General features: G+C 45.4%; 1 protein-coding gene across 6 annotated transcripts in view; it reads right to left on the reverse strand.

The window, feature by feature from the left end:
- Nucleotides 1-9,317: 9,317 nt before the first annotated feature.
- LOC132511360 (C-C motif chemokine 4) overlaps nt 9,318-17,890 on the reverse strand; it is a 90,668-nt gene continuing 82,095 nt past the window's right edge. For 5 of the 6 annotated variants that reach the window (XM_060134487.1, XM_060134489.1, XM_060134491.1 and 2 more), the window contains 3 exons: nt 10,870-11,065; nt 10,249-10,363; nt 9,318-9,673 (listed from right to left, as the gene is read on the reverse strand). In XM_060134487.1, the coding sequence (XP_059990470.1) occupies nt 9,586-9,673; nt 10,249-10,363; nt 10,870-10,945 (279 nt within the window). In that variant the 5' untranslated portion in view covers nt 10,946-11,065 and the 3' untranslated portion in view covers nt 9,318-9,585. Of the gene's footprint in view, nt 9,674-10,248; nt 10,364-10,869; nt 13,101-17,890 lie in introns of those variants that run through there. The other variant, XM_060134488.1, reaches the window with a different exon arrangement.

Below are 17,890 nucleotides of genomic sequence, written 5' to 3' on the forward strand. Positions count from 1 at the left end.
CTTTGTTTGCAGAAATGAAATTATATGTATTAATTTGCTTTATCCATTTAACATGATGTCTTGGACAGCTTTCCAGGTTAGTATCTTCTTTTCCTTTTAAAAAATAACTACTATCTAAAATTCCATTACATGAATGGCTTATAATTGATTTAACCAAACTTCCATTGTTGGACATTTAGCAGGTTTGTGGGTTTTTTGGTTATCAAACAATTTGCTGTGGATATGTAACATACACTTTGTAGTGCTTCCTTTTATCTATATCTATATCTATATCTATCTCAGTATTTCTCCCAGAATAGATGCCCTAACATGGAAATACAAAGGAGACATCTATGGTAAAGTTGGAAGATATTGCCAAATTGTCCTGCAGAAAGACTACACTATTTATGGCTCAATAATATTCATATATATAAATCATATATATATAGCATATATATAATATTCATCTATACATATCACACTTTCTTTATTCCTCTATTGATGGGCACCTAGGTTTCTTTGCAGATACGAAATGTGCAGTGTGGGGAATATAGTCAATAATTGTGTCATATCTTTGTATGCTGACAGATGACAACTAGACTTATCCTGGGGATCGTTTTGAAATGTATAGAAATGTTGAACCACTGTCTTGTGTACCAGAAGTTAACATAGTGTTGCAGGTCAATTATACTTCAAAAACAAACAAATTCACAGAAAAAAGAGATCAGATTTGTGGCTCCCAGAGGCAGAGGAGGGGGAAGGGGGAATTAGATGAAGGCAATCAGAAGGTACAATCTTCCAGTTACAAGATACGTAAGTATCAGGGATATAATATACAACATGGTAAAGATAATCAGTACTGCTACGTGTTATAAATGAAAGCTGCTAAAAGAATAAATCTTAAGAGTTCACATCACAAGGAAAAAACATTTTTTAAAATTTCTTACTGCTGTTATCTCTATGAGATGATGCATGTTCACTCAACTCACGGTGATAATCATTTCACGATGTATATAAGTCAAATCATGTTTCACACCTTAAACATACACAGTGCTGTATGCCAATTATCTCTCAACAAAACTGAAAGGAAAAAAAAGACTATACAATTTACACTTCCAACCACAGTGAAGGAGACATGGATTTCTCACACACTGATCCAGTACATTTGTAGTCTTGCGTCCCCAAGTTAAATTTTTTTTTTAAACAACATAAATTTATTCTCTTGCAGTTCTGGAGCTCAGAAGATTGAAATCAAGGTATACATTCTAAAGTATGGGCAGGGCAACTCCTTCCAGAGCTCTAGGGGATAAGACCTTCCTTGCTTGTTCTAGCTGCTAGAGCTGCATTCCTCGGCTCTTGACCCCTTCTTCCATCTTTAAGGCCAGCAGCATAACACCTTCAAAATTCTGCTCTGTCTTCACTTTGCCTTCTCCCAATCTGTGACAAGTCTCCCTCTGCCTCCCTCCCACATAGACGTTTGTGATTACATTTAGGACCTACCCAGGAAGTCCAGGATAATCTCCTCATCTCAAAATCCTTACTTTAGGGGCTTCCCTGGTGGCGCAGTGGTTGAGAGTCTGCCTACTGATGCAGGGGACACGGAATCATGCCCCGGTCCGGGAGGATCCCACATGCCACAGAGCGGCTGGGCCCGTGAGCCATGGCCGCTGAGCCTGTGCGTCCGGAGCCTGTGCTACACAACGGGAGAGGCCACAACAGTGGGAGGCCCGTGTACCGCAAAAACAAACAAACAAACAAACAAAACCTTACTTTAGTCATGTCTGCAAAGTCACTATTGCCATATAAGGTAATATTCACAAGTTAAATTTTTTTTAATTCTATTTATTTATGTCTTTCTTGAAGTAGAGTTGATTTACAGTGCTGTGTTAGTTTCAGGTGTACAGCACAGTGATTCAGTTATACATATACACACGTAGCTATTCTTTTTCAGATTTTTTTCCATTATGTTATTACAAGATACTGAATATAGTTCCCTGTGCTCTACAGTAGGTCCTTGTTGTTTACCTATTTTCTATATAGTAGTGTGTAACTGTTAATCCCAACCTCCTAATTTATCCCTCTCCCCTGAAGTTTTTAATGGACTATTTCCAGCTGTATATAGTCCCATAGGCCCCTTGGGATGTATCCCAGTTGGGGATATAAGGCAAAAAATTCTCACCACAGTAAAGACATTTAATTAGCAGAAGTTGTGTAACCCAATATAACCTGCTGGTTACTCTAGCACTTCAGTTCCAAGTATGAAGCAAAGCATAATCATGGCCTGGAATAGTCTTGCTGAAGCAGGCATTGCAAAAACAGGTGCTGCAAGGTTATTAAGGAGGGACTCTCTCCAATACCTGAACTTTATGAAGCACGCAATTGCCTGGCAGGTCCTGTACTTGTACTTTACACCCACCATCTCACTGAAGGCTCACAAGCCTGAAGGGCTGCTTCCATTGGCACCCCCATGTCCCAGATGAAGAAAGTGAGACTCAAAGAAAGTCATGCCTTGCAAATACTCCCAAACCCACCAGAGACCCACTGATGTGGACTCTCCAGTCCTGGGGTCCAGAAAAGCTCTGCAGATGCTTTTCATGCACCTGGAAATAATGCGGAGTGCTTTACCTACCAAATAAAACCTTTATTTCTTTGTGAAAAACAAAACAAAATGATGTCCCTAGAAAAAGTGGATTTCTGGTACTCGAGTGACAATCACAAATTGGGGGCTTTGCTAAATTCTCATGACCTATTATCATTTGAAAGGGTCAGGTGTCTGCAGCAGCCATGAGATGCAAATGAACAATGAAGGGAGAAGACTGAGTCAAGACCTTGGGAATTCCTAGATGTCCTCCTGTAACTGAGCAGGACTCTATGGGGCCTTCCTGGGACAGACCCTTCTCCCATATCCTCTGCTTTAGCTCCGTTCTGAAGTACCCAGATAATAGTCTCTGATGCACATCTCCTGAGTTGTTTTACAGATGCTAAAATAACCCCCAAATGGAAGAAATTAACTACTTAATGACCGTGAGCACATAGTCCCCAGGCCTACTGGAGACTAAGGATTGATCATTTTAACCCCTGTGACACCCTTACCATCAAACAATCGGAGAATTGTGCACTAGCTGATCACAGACCCTGGGACTCCCCTTCCCACCTTGCCTTTAAATAGGCTTTGCTGAGACCCATCCGGGAGTTCAGGCTTTCTGAGCACTAGCTGTCCCCAACTCCTTGTATGACACCTTACAATAAACACTGCACTTTCCTTCACCACAGTCCGGTGTCAGTAGACTGGCTTTACTGCCTGCGAGGGAGCAGACCCAAGTTTTGGGCCAGTAACACTCAGTCTGTAAAACCCACCCATCGTACTTGCAGCCATCAAAGTTGTATTTCTTTTATTTTTTTAAATGGCACGAGACCTCGAGGCTGTCACAGCTTCCATGTTCAGACTCCTGAATTTGCTGGAATTCCATTTTTCCTGGAATTTCATATTCCAGAGAGTCATTTCCCAACCCTGTCAAATCCTTTAAACACCCAACTGCACGCTCAGCTCCCTAGTCCCAGATCTTGTTTATGTTGTATCTTTGTCATCTTTGTCCTGTTCCATAAAGAGTTGGGGATGAACACCAAGACATTGTGTTACAGAGCATGAGACCTTGTTAGGTCAGAGATGATGAAATTAAAAAGTGAGAAAGCACATATCCGACTAACGACATCTCCTTAACACCTGGGGGCCTGCTGCCTTTCTGCATGACTTTAAGTGTGTAACAGATAATATTTGGAGGAATTACAAGGTGTCTTCCCTCCTTCCCCTACTTCCCTATACTCACTGGCATTCCTCTGTGTTGCAACAGTCAATTATAAAATACACTCACTGTCCTTGGGGGAGGGTGGACACAGCTTAGAGAAGCAAGTCAACTGAGTTCCTCAGTCGGTTTTCTTTCAGACTCTACATACTAGTTCTGAAAGCACAGGCTTTCCATTTCAAGATCTCAGCTTTTGGGGAGAAAAGGATTTGGGTGGACATGGTAGGATGGGGATAAGGCCAAACCCCACACGAAACTGGAGATAGGGTTGATACCATAAAGTGTAGATGTGTTTTTAAAATTCATGATTTAAGAGCTAGCTTTCCACATAACAGGAGAGAAAAATAAGATAGACGCTAGAGGGAAGATAAAGGAAAGATGTGAGCCAAAAAGTTAGGCATCTGAGAATGATTAATAGGGTCCCATCCCTGCCCTGGAAGAGGGTGTAGTGGGGTTGGAAGGAGGCACAGCCCAGGAAGGCTGCCAGCCTTTCCAAGAGACTTGGCGAGCTCAGAGGAGCTTAGGGTTGGACAAATGGGCCAGAGTCATGGACCCAACCCAGGAAGCCATGACAGGACTCCTGGGTCTTTGAAGGGTGAGTATGCAAAGCAGCTCAAGACAGCCTTGGGGCCGCTGGGCCCGGTCATCAGGAAGAGCTGTGGTTTCTTTCACCCTCTGCAGCTCAGCTCACATCCCTGGCTTCTGCTCGCTCAGCTTCTGGCCTCCTATGAGGAAAATGCCTGTATCATGGGAACATTACAGAAGACTCTGGGTTGGGGTGAGGTAGTGAGAGGACAGAAAGTTTGCATAAACCAGAACATGAGGAAACAGACTTCCTCCTGTCTAGAGAGGGAGATGGGAAGAGGCAGGCACTGCACAAAAGCAGAAAACACAGGGCTGGCATCCAATGGTGCTCACCCCCTATCCTGCCTCATCTCTTCTGGTCCCCACCCAGAAACCCAGAGAAACCTCAACCAGACAGTCTTGAAAGCAGATACAAGCTCCCTGGCCTCTGGGTGAGAAAAGGAAGTTTTATGAAAAGAGGAGAAAAGAAAAAACAAAGTCTGATGTTGCACAACAGGTGAAGTCCTACTTTGCCACACCACAAGGGGTCCATGCTGTCATCTGTAATTCCCTGGTAAAGCATTTCTTCATGAGGGTGTTCAGGCCTACTGCTGTCTTCCTTGGTGATCCGGCCTCTGTGAAGCTGAGTTTCTCTCTTCTCCACACCTCAGGGGCAGGGAGGTGTGGGGAAAGGGCTCCACTGTGAGGGAGGAGGTCCAGATTCTGGCCCTAACCCTGCCTTCTCTCTAATAATGAAACCAGACATGAGCCATGGCTTTGCTCTGGGGTTCAATAGACAAATGAGAGGGTAGATTCCTCCAGATAGGAGACCAAGATGCCCAGAGGGCCCCAGGAGTCTCAATAAGAGTCAGGCTTCCTCTCTCTCTTTTTTTTTTTGATACTTATTTATTTTGTTTGCCTGCATCGGGTCTTAGTTATGGCACGTGGGACCTTTGTTGCGGCATACGGGATCTTTAGCTGCGGCATGCGAACGCTTAGTTGCAGCATGTGGGATCTAGTTCCCTGACCAGGGATTGAACCCGGGCCCCCTGAATTGGGAGCGTGGAGTCTTAGCCACTGGAGCACCAGAGAAGTCTCCAGGCTTCCTCATAATGTGGCTGGTGGGTGTTGAATCTTTGGTGAAGCCTCAGCCCTCACACTCAGCTGCTGAAGCAGCCCCTCCTCTTGAGATGCCTCACCTCATCATAATCTGTCACCTTGGAATGTGTCCACTTTGCCCTGAGTTTCTCCTGTGGGTAAGTTTGTCTCACCTTCTAGAATGTTCCATTCCCTTCCACACTAAGCTGGAGGGGGTCATTGTCAATGACCCTTCCATTGGTGACTGTATTAGTTTCCTATTGCTGCTGTAACAAATTACACAAACTTGGTGTCCTAAAAAAATACACAGTTATGCTCTTAAAGTTCTAGAGGTCAGAAGTCCACAATCTCATCCACTGAGCTGACATCAAGGTGGCTGTGCTCCTTCTGGAAGTTTTAGGAGAGAAACCATTTTCTTGCCTTTTCCAGCTTCTAGAGCTGCATTCTTGCATTTCTTGGCTCGTGGCCTCTTCCTCCATCTTCAAAGCCAGCAGCATGGCATCTTGCTTTTGTTTTCACATTGCCTTCTCTTCTGTGGTCACATCTCCTTCTGCACCCTCTTATAAGGACACTTATGATCAGATTTAGGATCCAGACAAATAATCCAGGATAATCTCTTCATCTCAAGATTCTTAACTTGATCACATCTGCAAAGGCTTTTTTACCTTATAAAGGAATATTCACAGATTCTGGGGATTAGGATGTGAACATCTTGGGGGCCATTATTCAGCCTACCACAGAGATCTATACCTTGTCTCAGGCCTGGGGATCATGAATTCTCTCTCCCAACCCCTTCCCTCAGAATGGTGTGTATCTTTCACCAAAGACCATACCCTAACCTTCCTGGCCACCCCAATTACCCGTCCTTTCCCTCCCTTTAGGCCCTGAGGATATTGGTCCAATGGAACTTCCTATGATGATAGGAATGTTCTACATTTGCACCATGCGACGTGGCAGCCACGAACCACATGTAGCCAGTGAGCACCTGAAATGTGACTAGTACAACTGAGGAATTGAATTTCAAATTTTATTTAACTGAAATTAAATTTAATTGAAATTTAAATAGCTACTTGTGGCTAGTGGCTACGTATTGGACAGCTCAGATCTAGGCAGATGAGAAGTAGAAGACAAGACCAGTCAGGTTCTTTGCTGCTAGCCTCTTCTCACACATTTTGGGATCAGTTCTGCCCCTCCCCAACCTCCTTTTCTCAGTCCCTGCAGAATCTGAAGGAGGTTTCTACAGGAGCTCTGGGATGATGGGAGTGGCTGAGGGCAGGGCAAGGAAGGAAATTGTGTCTATTGGCCCCAGAGAGGTACATAGTCTCAGTTCTGCTTTTGCATCAGACTAAGAACATTCAAACAAGAAATGTAGATCATAACTACAATGAGGTATCACCTCACACTGGTCAGAATGGACATCACCAAAAAGTCTACAAATAATAAATGCTGGGGTTTCCCTGGTGGCGCAGTGGTTGAGAATCTGCCTGCTAATGCAGGGGACACAAGTTCGAGCCCTGGTCTGGGAAGATCCCACATGCCGCGGAGCAACTAGGCCCATGAGCCACAACTACTGAGCCTGTGCGTCTGGAGCCTGTGCTCCGCAACAAGAGAGGCCACGACAGTGAGAGGTCCACGCACCACGATGAAGAGTGGCCCCCGCTTGCCACAACTAGAGAAAGCCCTCGCACAGAAACGAAAACCCAACACAGCCAAAAATAAAAATAAATTAATTAAAAGAAGGCTCAACATTTTTTTAAAAAAAATAAATAAATAAATGCTGGAGAGGGTGTGGAGAAAAGGGAACCCTCCTATACTGTTGGTGGGAATACAAACTGGTAAAGCCACTATGGAGAACAGTATGGAGGTTCCTTAAAAAACTAAAAATAGAGCTACCATATGATCCAGCAATCCCACTCCTGGGCATATACCCTGAGAAAACCATAATTTGAAAAGATACATGCACCCCAATGTTCATTGCAGCACTATTTACAATACAGTAGCCAGGACATGGAAGCAACCTAAATGTCCATCGACAGATGAGTGGATAAAGAAGATGTGGTACATATATACAATGGAATATTACTCAGCCATAAAAAGAATGAAATATTGCCATTTGCAGCACATGGATGGACCTGAAAATTATCGTACTAAGTCAGACAAAGAAAGACAAATACTGTACATTATCACTTATATGTGGAATCTAAAAACAAAACAAAACAAATGAATTTATTTACAAAACAGAAACAGACTCACAGACACAGAAAACAAACTTATGGTTACCAAATGGGAAAGGGAGAGAGGGGAGGGATCAATTAGGAGTATGGAATTAACAGATACACACTACTATATATAAAATAGCTAAACAACAAGGATTTACTGTAGAGCACAGGGAACTATATTCAATATCTTGTAATAACCTATAATGGAAAAGAATATGAAGAATATATATATATATATAATATATATATGAATATATAACTGAATCACTTTGCTGTACACCTGAAACAACACATTATAGATCAACTATAGTTCAATAAAAAAAAAAAGAACACAAACAATTTTGACGTAGCTCCCTCTTTACCCTACTTACACGATGAGCTGTCCTTTTGGGGACCATGGAGGCATGGCACAATGAGCACAGAAAAGGGGACTAACCTGGGGCTTGACACTGGCCTTGATGCTCTCTGGGTGGCCTTTAGAAAGTCACTTCTCAGTTCTTATTCCTCAGTTTCTGTACTAAGATAGGGCTGGACCAGATGGTCTGAGAGGTTCCTCCCAGCTTGTGAATCAAGATTTAATTGTGCATGTAATTCTACTAGAGAGTCATGTTCTGCCTGACCCATGTCATAGGAAGTCATGACCGAAGGGTTGTTAAGTGGCCTTGGGTTACTCCCATCACACTCTAGAACCAAATCTGACATCTGTTCTTTGGTCCTCATGACCACACTTTGCATTTGCTTTGGCTCTAGAGGGCCGATCCACTAATCTAATCTGCCTGATGACCCTGGGAGGATAGACGTTATAGCCCATTTTAAGTGAAAAAGCTGAGGCTCAGAGAGGGAAAGAGAGAAACTTCCAGGCGCCAGGCCCCACGATGAGAGCTTTACACATCATATCATAACACCCCTTCAAAGTGAATAATATCACTCCCACTTCACAGGGGTGAAAATTGAGGTCCAATGAGACAAGATGACTTTTTTTTTTTTTTGCAGTACGCAGGCCTCTCACTGTTGTGGCCTCTCCCGTTGTGGAGCACAGGCTCCGGACGCGCAGGCTCAGCGGCCATGGCTCACAGGCCCAGCCGTTCCGCGGCATGTGGGATCTTCCCGGACCAGGGCACGAACCCGTGTCCCCTGCATCGGCAGGCGGACTCTCAACCACTGCGCCACCAGGGAAGCCCCCAAGATGACTTTCTTAATGATAGTGAGTGATGGAGGCCCACTTTTCTGATTCTGAGCTGCTTCATCTTCCCTCTCTGTTGTGCTGCTGTTCCTATTTACAGCTTCCCCACAAGATGTTGAAATGATAGCCCTCAGCAGCACAGGTATCTTTTTGGATCAGCCTTTCACGGTGCACCCCAAGCAGACCTACATGCCTTAGCAAGTCACATCACCTCTGTGCCTCTGTTTCTACATCCGTAAAATTGAGGATAACAGTCCCTACTTCATAAGGGTGTTAAAATCCTTGCTAATAGTATTAAGTTAAGTTTGTATCTCTAGACATTTTAGCCCATATTAAGGACTCAGTAATTGCTCATTCTTATTGTGTTTGGAAACTATTCATAATAGCAGGCAATTCCCTTTACCCCAAATCAAATTAAAACACAAAGAAACTGTCTACATTTTTAAAACATTTTATTAACACTTGGACCCAATTGCATTATCCATGTATCTGCAATAGCAGAGAAACAGTGATGGTGGACCATCCCCATGGGGGACACATGTCCTTCGGCAAAACAAACATAAATAGTGGGAAACAACACCAAATACAATAATAACATAGTACGTAATAAAGATTAAATTAAGAGAAGGAACAGGGACGACCGGGAGGGGTCATGAGTGTGGAGAGGGTGCGTCTTGCTGAGAAGCGTCGGGCTCAGGTGATCTTTCCTGCAGAACACTTGCCCCGCCCTCAGAGCAGCTCAGTTCAGTTCAAGGTCATCCATGTACTCCTGGACCCAGGGATCACTGGGGTTGGCGCACACCTGCCTGCCCCTTTTGGTTTGGAATCTGTGGAGCAAAGAGTGGACAGGTTAGAATCCCATGGGACCTTGCCTGTGGCGGGTATCTCCCCGTCCTTCACCATGGCTCATGCTGGACAGCCTACTGGGTGAGAAGACCCTTCCTGGGGTGCTGCTGGGACCTGATTCCTTGTAACTTCCTCCTTGGGTTTAGCTGTGGCCTCCTGAGTTGCCCAGATTAGGAACCAATGAGTTTTGCAATCAATGTGGACATATCTCCCCATTCATTCCCTGCTGCCCCTAGCAATGACTTTGGCACGTGTTTTCTAAGTATGATTTAAGAATTCAGCCCACATCTTCTATCATCTTTTTGACCTTCCCTGTTTTCCTGGCCTCTAGCTAACTTCCTCCCCGGAAAGCACCTTCCCCTCCTTTAGCTCCCACCCAGCCCTCTCCTGGTCTCAGCAGGTGACACCATGACCTGTTCCTCACTGCTTTCAGGGAGGCCTTCAGCCCTGACACCTGCCTCCCTACTGCTTCATCTCCCCTCACCTCAAACAGGCCCCCTTTTCTAATCCTGCCCTCACCCTCGCCTCCAAGAAAGGCCGCAGGGTTGATACTCACACCACAGCTGGCTGGGAGCAGAGACTGCTGGTCTCGTAATAATCGATCACAAAGTGGCGAGGAAGCTTCCGCAGGGTGTAAGAGAAGCAGCAGGCAGTGGGAGGGTCTGAGCCCACTGGGAAGAAAGGCCGAGGTGAGACAGAAGCTTTACCCAGAACTATTCATTTTGGCTTCTAGTTATAGATATTCAAAGGGCATCCCTGTGGATCTGCCAGATCCCCAAATACGGTCCCTTGTATCTAATCCCACCCACTCTGAGTAGGAGTCTTATTCTGAATAGAGAATCCTAGGAGAAGACCACGAAAGGATTCTAGAAGGTTCAGGCTGTATTGGGTCTTAGAGCACAGGTCTAACTCCCTTCATTTTACAGATGGGGAAACCAAGGCACAGAGAGAGACAGGGACTTGCTTAAACCAGTCTGTGGGTTGCTATTTCTTAAGAAAACGGGAACTTGAATATTACTGAGTGTCTACCAGACTCTACGTTTACCTGCAGGCTACTTAGGAATCTTCCCTGCTCCCTTTTGTCTCATCCCCAGATGTTAGTGTTGGACCAGCCCCAACTAGAAAAGTCAGCGCTGCCTACATCCTGACTCAGTGGCAGCTGGAAGAATGGACTTACTTGGTGCTGAGAGAGCCGGAGAGCAGAAAGCAGCTGAGAGCACGAGGAAGGAGAGGACAGCCATGCAGAGCTTCATGGTCTTGGCTGAGGAGAGACTTGCCTGGAGCTCGGACTGCAGAACCCAGAAGCTTCAGAACCCTTCTGTGCTCTGTGTTGCTACTGAGTTGGGAGCCCTTCTTTATAGGAACTCTGAGGCCTGGGACAGAGATGGGGGAGAGTGGAATTTCCAGGGTACAGATGATGTCATGATGCCAATAAGGAAACTGAAGCTAGCTGGCTGAGGACCTCTGCACAGCTTTCTTTTCCTCAGCAGTGTCATCACGGAGGAAAGCTGAGGGAGGTGTAGGAGAGAAGAAGTGGGCTGAACCCTAGAGGGAAGTGGTATACCAAAGGCAGTGACTGAGGCTTGGGGGAGAATTGCAAACCCAACAAGAAAGATAGAACCTTCACACCTGCTAGAAGGGGCTTGTAGATGAGAACCATCATGCTCTTGGTGGTTAGCACCTCCAGAAGCTAGAGACTTCATGTCAGTCTTTCTAGGGTCACCACAGGCCTGGCCCCAAGAAGGGGAGGAAGCCAGGATTCCATGTCCCACTGCAGGCCTCCTTCTGCTAGGCAGAGTGAACTTTAGTGCCCTGTATATTTCCTTGGGCATAACGAAAGTGTCCAGCTTCTGTCCAGTGTGCAGAAGGCCCCAGCAGAAGTGTAGCTTCTGCACAGCGAACATTTACTATGTGTCAGGCACTAGGCAAGCCGCGTTATACAGATCCATCTAACCCTACCATAACCCTGAGCAGGGTGTGATTATTCCCCTGAGGCAATGAGATTCAGAGGACAGAACAGGGTTCAGTGATAATCTCAAGGCCACACAGCTGTTAAGTGGCAGTGCCAAGATTTGGACTGAGGTTCATCTGACTCTAAAATCCATTTTCTTTCTACCCTGTCATCTCCAGAACAAATATAGAATGTGACCACAGAGAGAGAAACTGCTGGCCCCCTAGGGGCCACGCCACACACAAAGACCCATCTTATCAGGGCTGAATACAGGAAAGGGGTGTGGTCCATCTGTCCCAAAGAATGCAAAAGAAATCAAGATTTCAGTGTGCTCCCTTGGGCCAATAACAGAAAAGGAGAAAGAAATCAGGAAGAATCAAGTGTAGAAGACCCAGATAAAGAATGTTCTTCCAGTATAAAAATGGAATTGGATAAAGCTGGCAATGAATTCATCTATGTTACAGATAAAGTATATAATCTAAGCCTGTGGGTGTTTCCCAGACATCCACAGGGAATTCCTTGTGTACTTGTAAAGCCCTGCCTGGTTCGGCAGCTGCCGTGGGCCTGAAGGTGACTACATGAAGCTTCCAAAGGCCAGGAATACAGTAGTGCATGAATCAGGGCAAATGAGGGCCATTAGGATGATGGGATCAAGACCTCTATCCACCTTCAGCTCAACCACTCTGATCCACCTGCTCACCCGCAGTCCCACATTGCTACCTGCCTCTGCTTTGAAAAGGAAGAATGAAGAGTGAAAAGAGGGAGCCAGGCCTCCTGGGTGCTGTAGAGATGTGGGATAGAAGGAGTCAGAGCAGCATCTCGGAGCATTTCAGTGTCACTAAATAAAGTACAATGTCTTCCTACTTCATCACTCTCCTCTCTCCCTGCTCCCACCACCTACACATGCACACAGACTGTACTTCTTTTCTTTATCCTTTCTGTCCTCACTCCTTTCTTCCTGTGAGTCTTGCTTCAAGTGTTCTGATCTTCACCAAGACCCCCATCCCCAACTCTAACACTACAATCTCTGATATCACTTATGCAAGTATCTCTCGTGGTCTCTCCTGGTTGATGGAGTTTCATCTTCATGCGTCAAGAACCTTGCTTCAAGGGAAGAAGGATGTGTCTCGTGGTAACCCGGAATCTACACAGACTTCGTTATCCTGGCATTTCCATTCAACCCAATTGAGTAGTCACCTGTTCTTTGTCAGGACAGACAGAGCTGAATGACGACCCATCGCTGCCCTCAGAGTCCTTAGTCTAGTGATGGTGCTGACAGTGACAGAAATCACTGTCTCGTGAGATGGAATAAGGTATGTGTCATGTCAGAGGTAGAAACAAAATGTCAGAGAGCCCAAAGGATGGAGAAAACCATCTCTTGGCTGTAAATGAATAGTTCCAGGTCAAGACTAAATCCACTGTTCACTAAGGAAGAGCCCTTGACGTGGAGACCTCCGTCTACATGAGTGGGGAGCGCTGATCTTCAAGCCATGGAAGGACATAACTCTTATGAAAATACATAAGAAGAATGATGATAGATAAGAGTGGGTGATTAGCCGCGCAGTGCGTTTGTTGATTTTTGCCTCCTAGCCTTAGATTTGATCTTTGGCTCATGCAGGCAAAATTTTTTTATTCATGAAGGTCTTAACAATAATGCTGTGTTCACACCAGTGAACGTTCACACAGGGAGTACAAAGGCTTGTGTCAAAATGTTTAGCTAAATCAATGGTCTCCAAGGTTTATACCTTGAGGCCATTGCTAAGTAAGTCGATAGAGAATGATAACCAATGCCTCTCAAATACACAACCAAAAAAGTGCTCATCTCCTCTAGAGAAACTTCCCTGACCTCTCTTCCAACTGAACTCTGTACCTCCCTTTGTGCTACCTCCATCACATCACCTATAAAATATCTGTCTACTTGGTTGTCTCCGCTCCTAGAAAGGGAGTTCCTTAATGCAGAAACTGGGTTATGCTTATCTCTGTGTACACAGTAGGTATTTTTAAAATTTATTTATTTATTTTTATTTTTGGCTGCCTTGGGTCTTTGTTGCTGTGCGTGAGCTTTTCTCTAGTTGTGGTGAGCGGGGGCTACACTTCGTTGCAGTGCTTGGGCTTCTCATTGGGTGGCTTCTCTTGTTGCAGAGCATAGGCTCTAGGCGCGCGGGCTTCAGTAGTTGTGGCACTTGGGCTCAGTAGTTGTGGTTCGCGGGCTGTAGAGTGCAGGCTCAGTAGTTGTGGCCGACAGGCTTAGCTGCTCCGTGGCATGTGGGATCTTCCCGGACCAGGGCTTGAACCCATGTCCCCTGCATTGGCAGGCGGATTCTTAACCACTGCACCACCAGGGAAGCCCTACACAGTAGGTATTAATAAGTGTCCAGAGGCAGCTCAAACTACCAGTTTTAATGGGAGGGGGTATGATAGGTAATACGGACTCTAGACATGAAGTCCATTTAGCCAAATGAAGTATGAATGAACTAGGCATCTGACACTCTATCCAGAATATGATTCCCCAGACTTGATGGGAATCGCTCCTCCTCCTCCTTCCTCAACCCACATGCCCAGTGGTTTCATGGTAAAGGGTACTATTCTAGGACTCAGCTCTTTCCAGCTCAGGGATGTGAGAAGTGACAGCGAGAGTTAACCATGGTTCCAGAGAGCCCCGCGGGCATCCTGTGGGCCACCCCCTCACTCCTGAGCAGGGAAGTCCTCCACTTCCCCTCACTCGTGCTGATAAGAGGTTTCCCCTCCCACGCCCTTGACGGCCACTGTGCTTGAAACTCCATCCTGGGAATTTTCACATCTGTTTTGTCATTTTGTCCTCCCAGCCTCCCCAGTGGTCCTGAAAGCAGGACCAGTGACCACAGCAGTAACAAGACCTTCCAAAGGTCTTTGGATTTCCCTCAGCATATCCATGTCTATGGTTTTATCTGATCCCAATCTGTTTTGCCATGGCTCAGATTAGGAAGCAAGACCTAGAAAAGTTAAAAAACTTGATTAAGGTTACATAGGATATGTGTCAAGACCCAATTTCTTCCAACTCCTGGTCCAGAGATGACCAAACTTCTTTGACAGGTGTGACCCTTTGAGATCACACGTGGGAAGTCTCTGAAGGTACCAGACTCTCAGAAGAGATTACAATCCTGCTGAGGGGCGGGAAGCAGAGGTGGGCAATCCCGACATGCTGTGCTTTTGTGGAAGGAGACTGCTGAGGTGCAAGTGTAGGAGAGACCATTGGGTGTCGGGACCAAGAGACTTAGCCACTAGGAAGTGGAGTGCCTGGAACTAGAGAATTCCTTGTGAGTGAATGTTGCAACTGCAAAGCCAAGGGGATCTGGAATATATGGTCGTTCTGCCAAGACAATAAACTAAGAAAAGGTAAATCCTTTAGTCTTGCCAATATGGTAGCCAAATCCCTTGGAGAGAATGGGAGCAGAAACTGGATTGCAGATTGAAGCAATAAGTACACAATTATTCGAAGTGCAGGGTTCAGGATGGAGTCCATAGGACAGTGGTTGAACCATAGGACTGGTTGAAGCCATTCATCAGTGGCTTCAACCATAGGACTGGTTGAAGCCACTCATCAGTGACGGTCCCAATCTTCTTAAAGTGGAAATGTGCCTTTGTCACCGGCCACAGCCTGCTCTTTAGCTGTCAAAGGTGAAGGGCAGGGCTCCCCTGGTGGCGCAGTGGTTAAGAATCCGCCTGCCAGTGCAGGGGACACGGGTTTGAGCCCTGGTCCGGGAAGATCCCACATGCCGCGGAGCAACTAAGCCCGTGCACCACAACTACTGAGCCCGTGGGCCACAACTACTGAGCCCCCGTGCCACAACTACTGAAGCCTGCACACCTAGAGCCCGTGCTCTGCAACAAGAGAAGCCATGACAATGAGAAGCCCATGCACCACAACAAAGAGCAGCCCCCGCTCACCGCAACTAGAGAAAGCCTGCGCACAGCAACGAAGACCCAACGCAGCCAAAAATAAATAAATTTAATAAAAAAGAAAAACTTTATAAGAAACAAAATTAGCATGCATGATGTTTCAGTGTGGGGATATTCCAAACTTTTATACCCAAATTTGTATTTAACCAATCTGTTACTTAGCCCATTCAGGTTGTTCTAACCTTCCTCTATTCTAAGTTGAGCTGAGACTTGAAGGATGATTAACCAGGAAGAGTGTGAGGGTGGGGTCATTCAGGCAAAGAACAAGAGACCCGTGCTTTTTAAAATATATAAAATAGATTACTTGAAATATTGCAGTTATAATGATAATAGTAACTAACACATAACACTTACTATGAGCCAGTCATGTTCTAAGCCTTTATAGATATTAATGCATTTCATCCTCACAGCAGTGCTCTGAGGTAGGTACTGTTATTATCCCCTTTCACACATGAGGACACTGAAGCACAGAGAGGTAAGTAACCTACTGAAGGTAAGTAACACACAGCTCGTACATGACAGATTTTGAAATGATACCAAGAAGGTATGGCTCCAGAGCGTAAATAAATCAGAAAAGGGAAATGTGTTTCTTATAAATTTATGTTAAAGTTTAACGGCCAAAGTTGTGTTATTACGATGTAAAGTATCTTTCGGTTTTGCATTTTGCATGTCTTTGAATAGTGCAATCCATGGATTTCTCTCTTTTCCTTAGAAAATTAAGGTAATTAAACAGTGGTTTCCTTTATTTGGTCTAAATACTAATCTCTGCAGCTTTCACGGGATATACCCATGCTTATAGAATTTCACTCTGCCCTGTGATCTACACGAAAGAGAAATTGTGCTTTGCCAAGTGACACCTGGTTCATAAAAAGCAGAGCAGAGACCTGCATTTTTAAGGAATCACATGTAGTTTAGAGAGCTGAGTCTTTGTTTCCAGGAAGTCTGAAGGTGGCAAGAAACAAGGCCAAAGGGGGAGACAGAGGTCAGATCACAGAGGGGAAGCTTCCATTTCATGCTGGAAACAAGGTAGACTGTTTGAAGGGTTTTCAACAGAGAGAGACAGAGACTGATTTGATCAAAATCACTTCAAATGCCTTGTGCTGGACAAATTGAAGAGAGGCAAATGGAGGAAAAAACAATTGACAGGCCGCTCTTGTCATGACAAGAAGTGACAAGGACCCACCTAAGAGAGTGGGAATGGGAAAGATGAGAAGTAGATACACTTAATTTCAAGTATACAACAGAGTCAGTAGTTGAATAGATGGAGGAGATGAGGGGGAGGGAGGAGTCAGGGTGACTCCCAGCTTTCTGGCTTGGAAACCTGGTAAGAGGGAATGCTTTTTACTGAGTCACAGAAGGAGGAGCAGGGGGACAGGTGGAAGGATGTAATCCAGTACCAAGATGTACGCCCTGATCTGCGTGCACGTGCACATGCACGCACACACACACACACACACACACACACACAAAATGGCCAGAGGAGAATGACAAGAAGAACTCAAGATAGGAAAGGGCCTGGCTGCAGAAAGAAGGGCCTGCGTCAGTGAGACACTGTCTCTCTCGGATGCTAGAAATGGGCCCCCAGGATATTTTCTCTGCCCACATGAAAGGCAGGGCCAAGCCTGCTGCAGCCTGACTCTGTGGACCACAACTGGAAAAAAGGAGGCCAAGCCCGGGCCAAAAAAGGGTGTCATTATCAATGAGCCCATCCATGGAACCACTGCTGCCAAAGGGAGAGAGCTGAGATTGACGCCTGGGGATGTAGAGCTATGGGACCGGAAACTGGAACGAAACCAATCCATCAGGGCCAGGGCACAGGAAACAATGAGGAGGTGAGCAGAGCCGGACTAGGCAGAGGTGTTGCAGAACCTGAATTATTCAGCCAGAATTCCCTGTTCTCGTGGCTGGGACGTTCTGCTGGACTGAGGTGGGGCCTCAAAGAGGCTGGAATGAACCAGAAAGCTAGGACACAAATCAAGGCCCTCCATGCTGAAGGATCCACCATGTTGACCGTTGGCCAGTTTCTGTGATCACCACTTAAGAGATCTTGGTGGTCCCCAAAGATCTAGACCTTGACACCATGGCCTTTCTGATCCTTTATATAATATTAGTATTTCAACTCCCTAGTGAGACGTTGGGCATAATACATACTGTTCGTCAAATCAATGAACCATTCATTCACCAAATACTTATTAATGCATTGCGATTACTGTTGGAGATACATTGTTAAATAATGTAGACACTGAAATGTAAAACTGACTAATTCCATCTCTCTGATCCTGGGCAAGTCATTTTACCTGGGAACATT

The sequence above is a fragment of the Lagenorhynchus albirostris genome, chromosome 20 (genome assembly GCF_949774975.1).
Source record: "Lagenorhynchus albirostris chromosome 20, mLagAlb1.1, whole genome shotgun sequence".
Lineage (NCBI taxonomy): Eukaryota > Metazoa > Chordata > Mammalia > Artiodactyla > Delphinidae > Lagenorhynchus > Lagenorhynchus albirostris.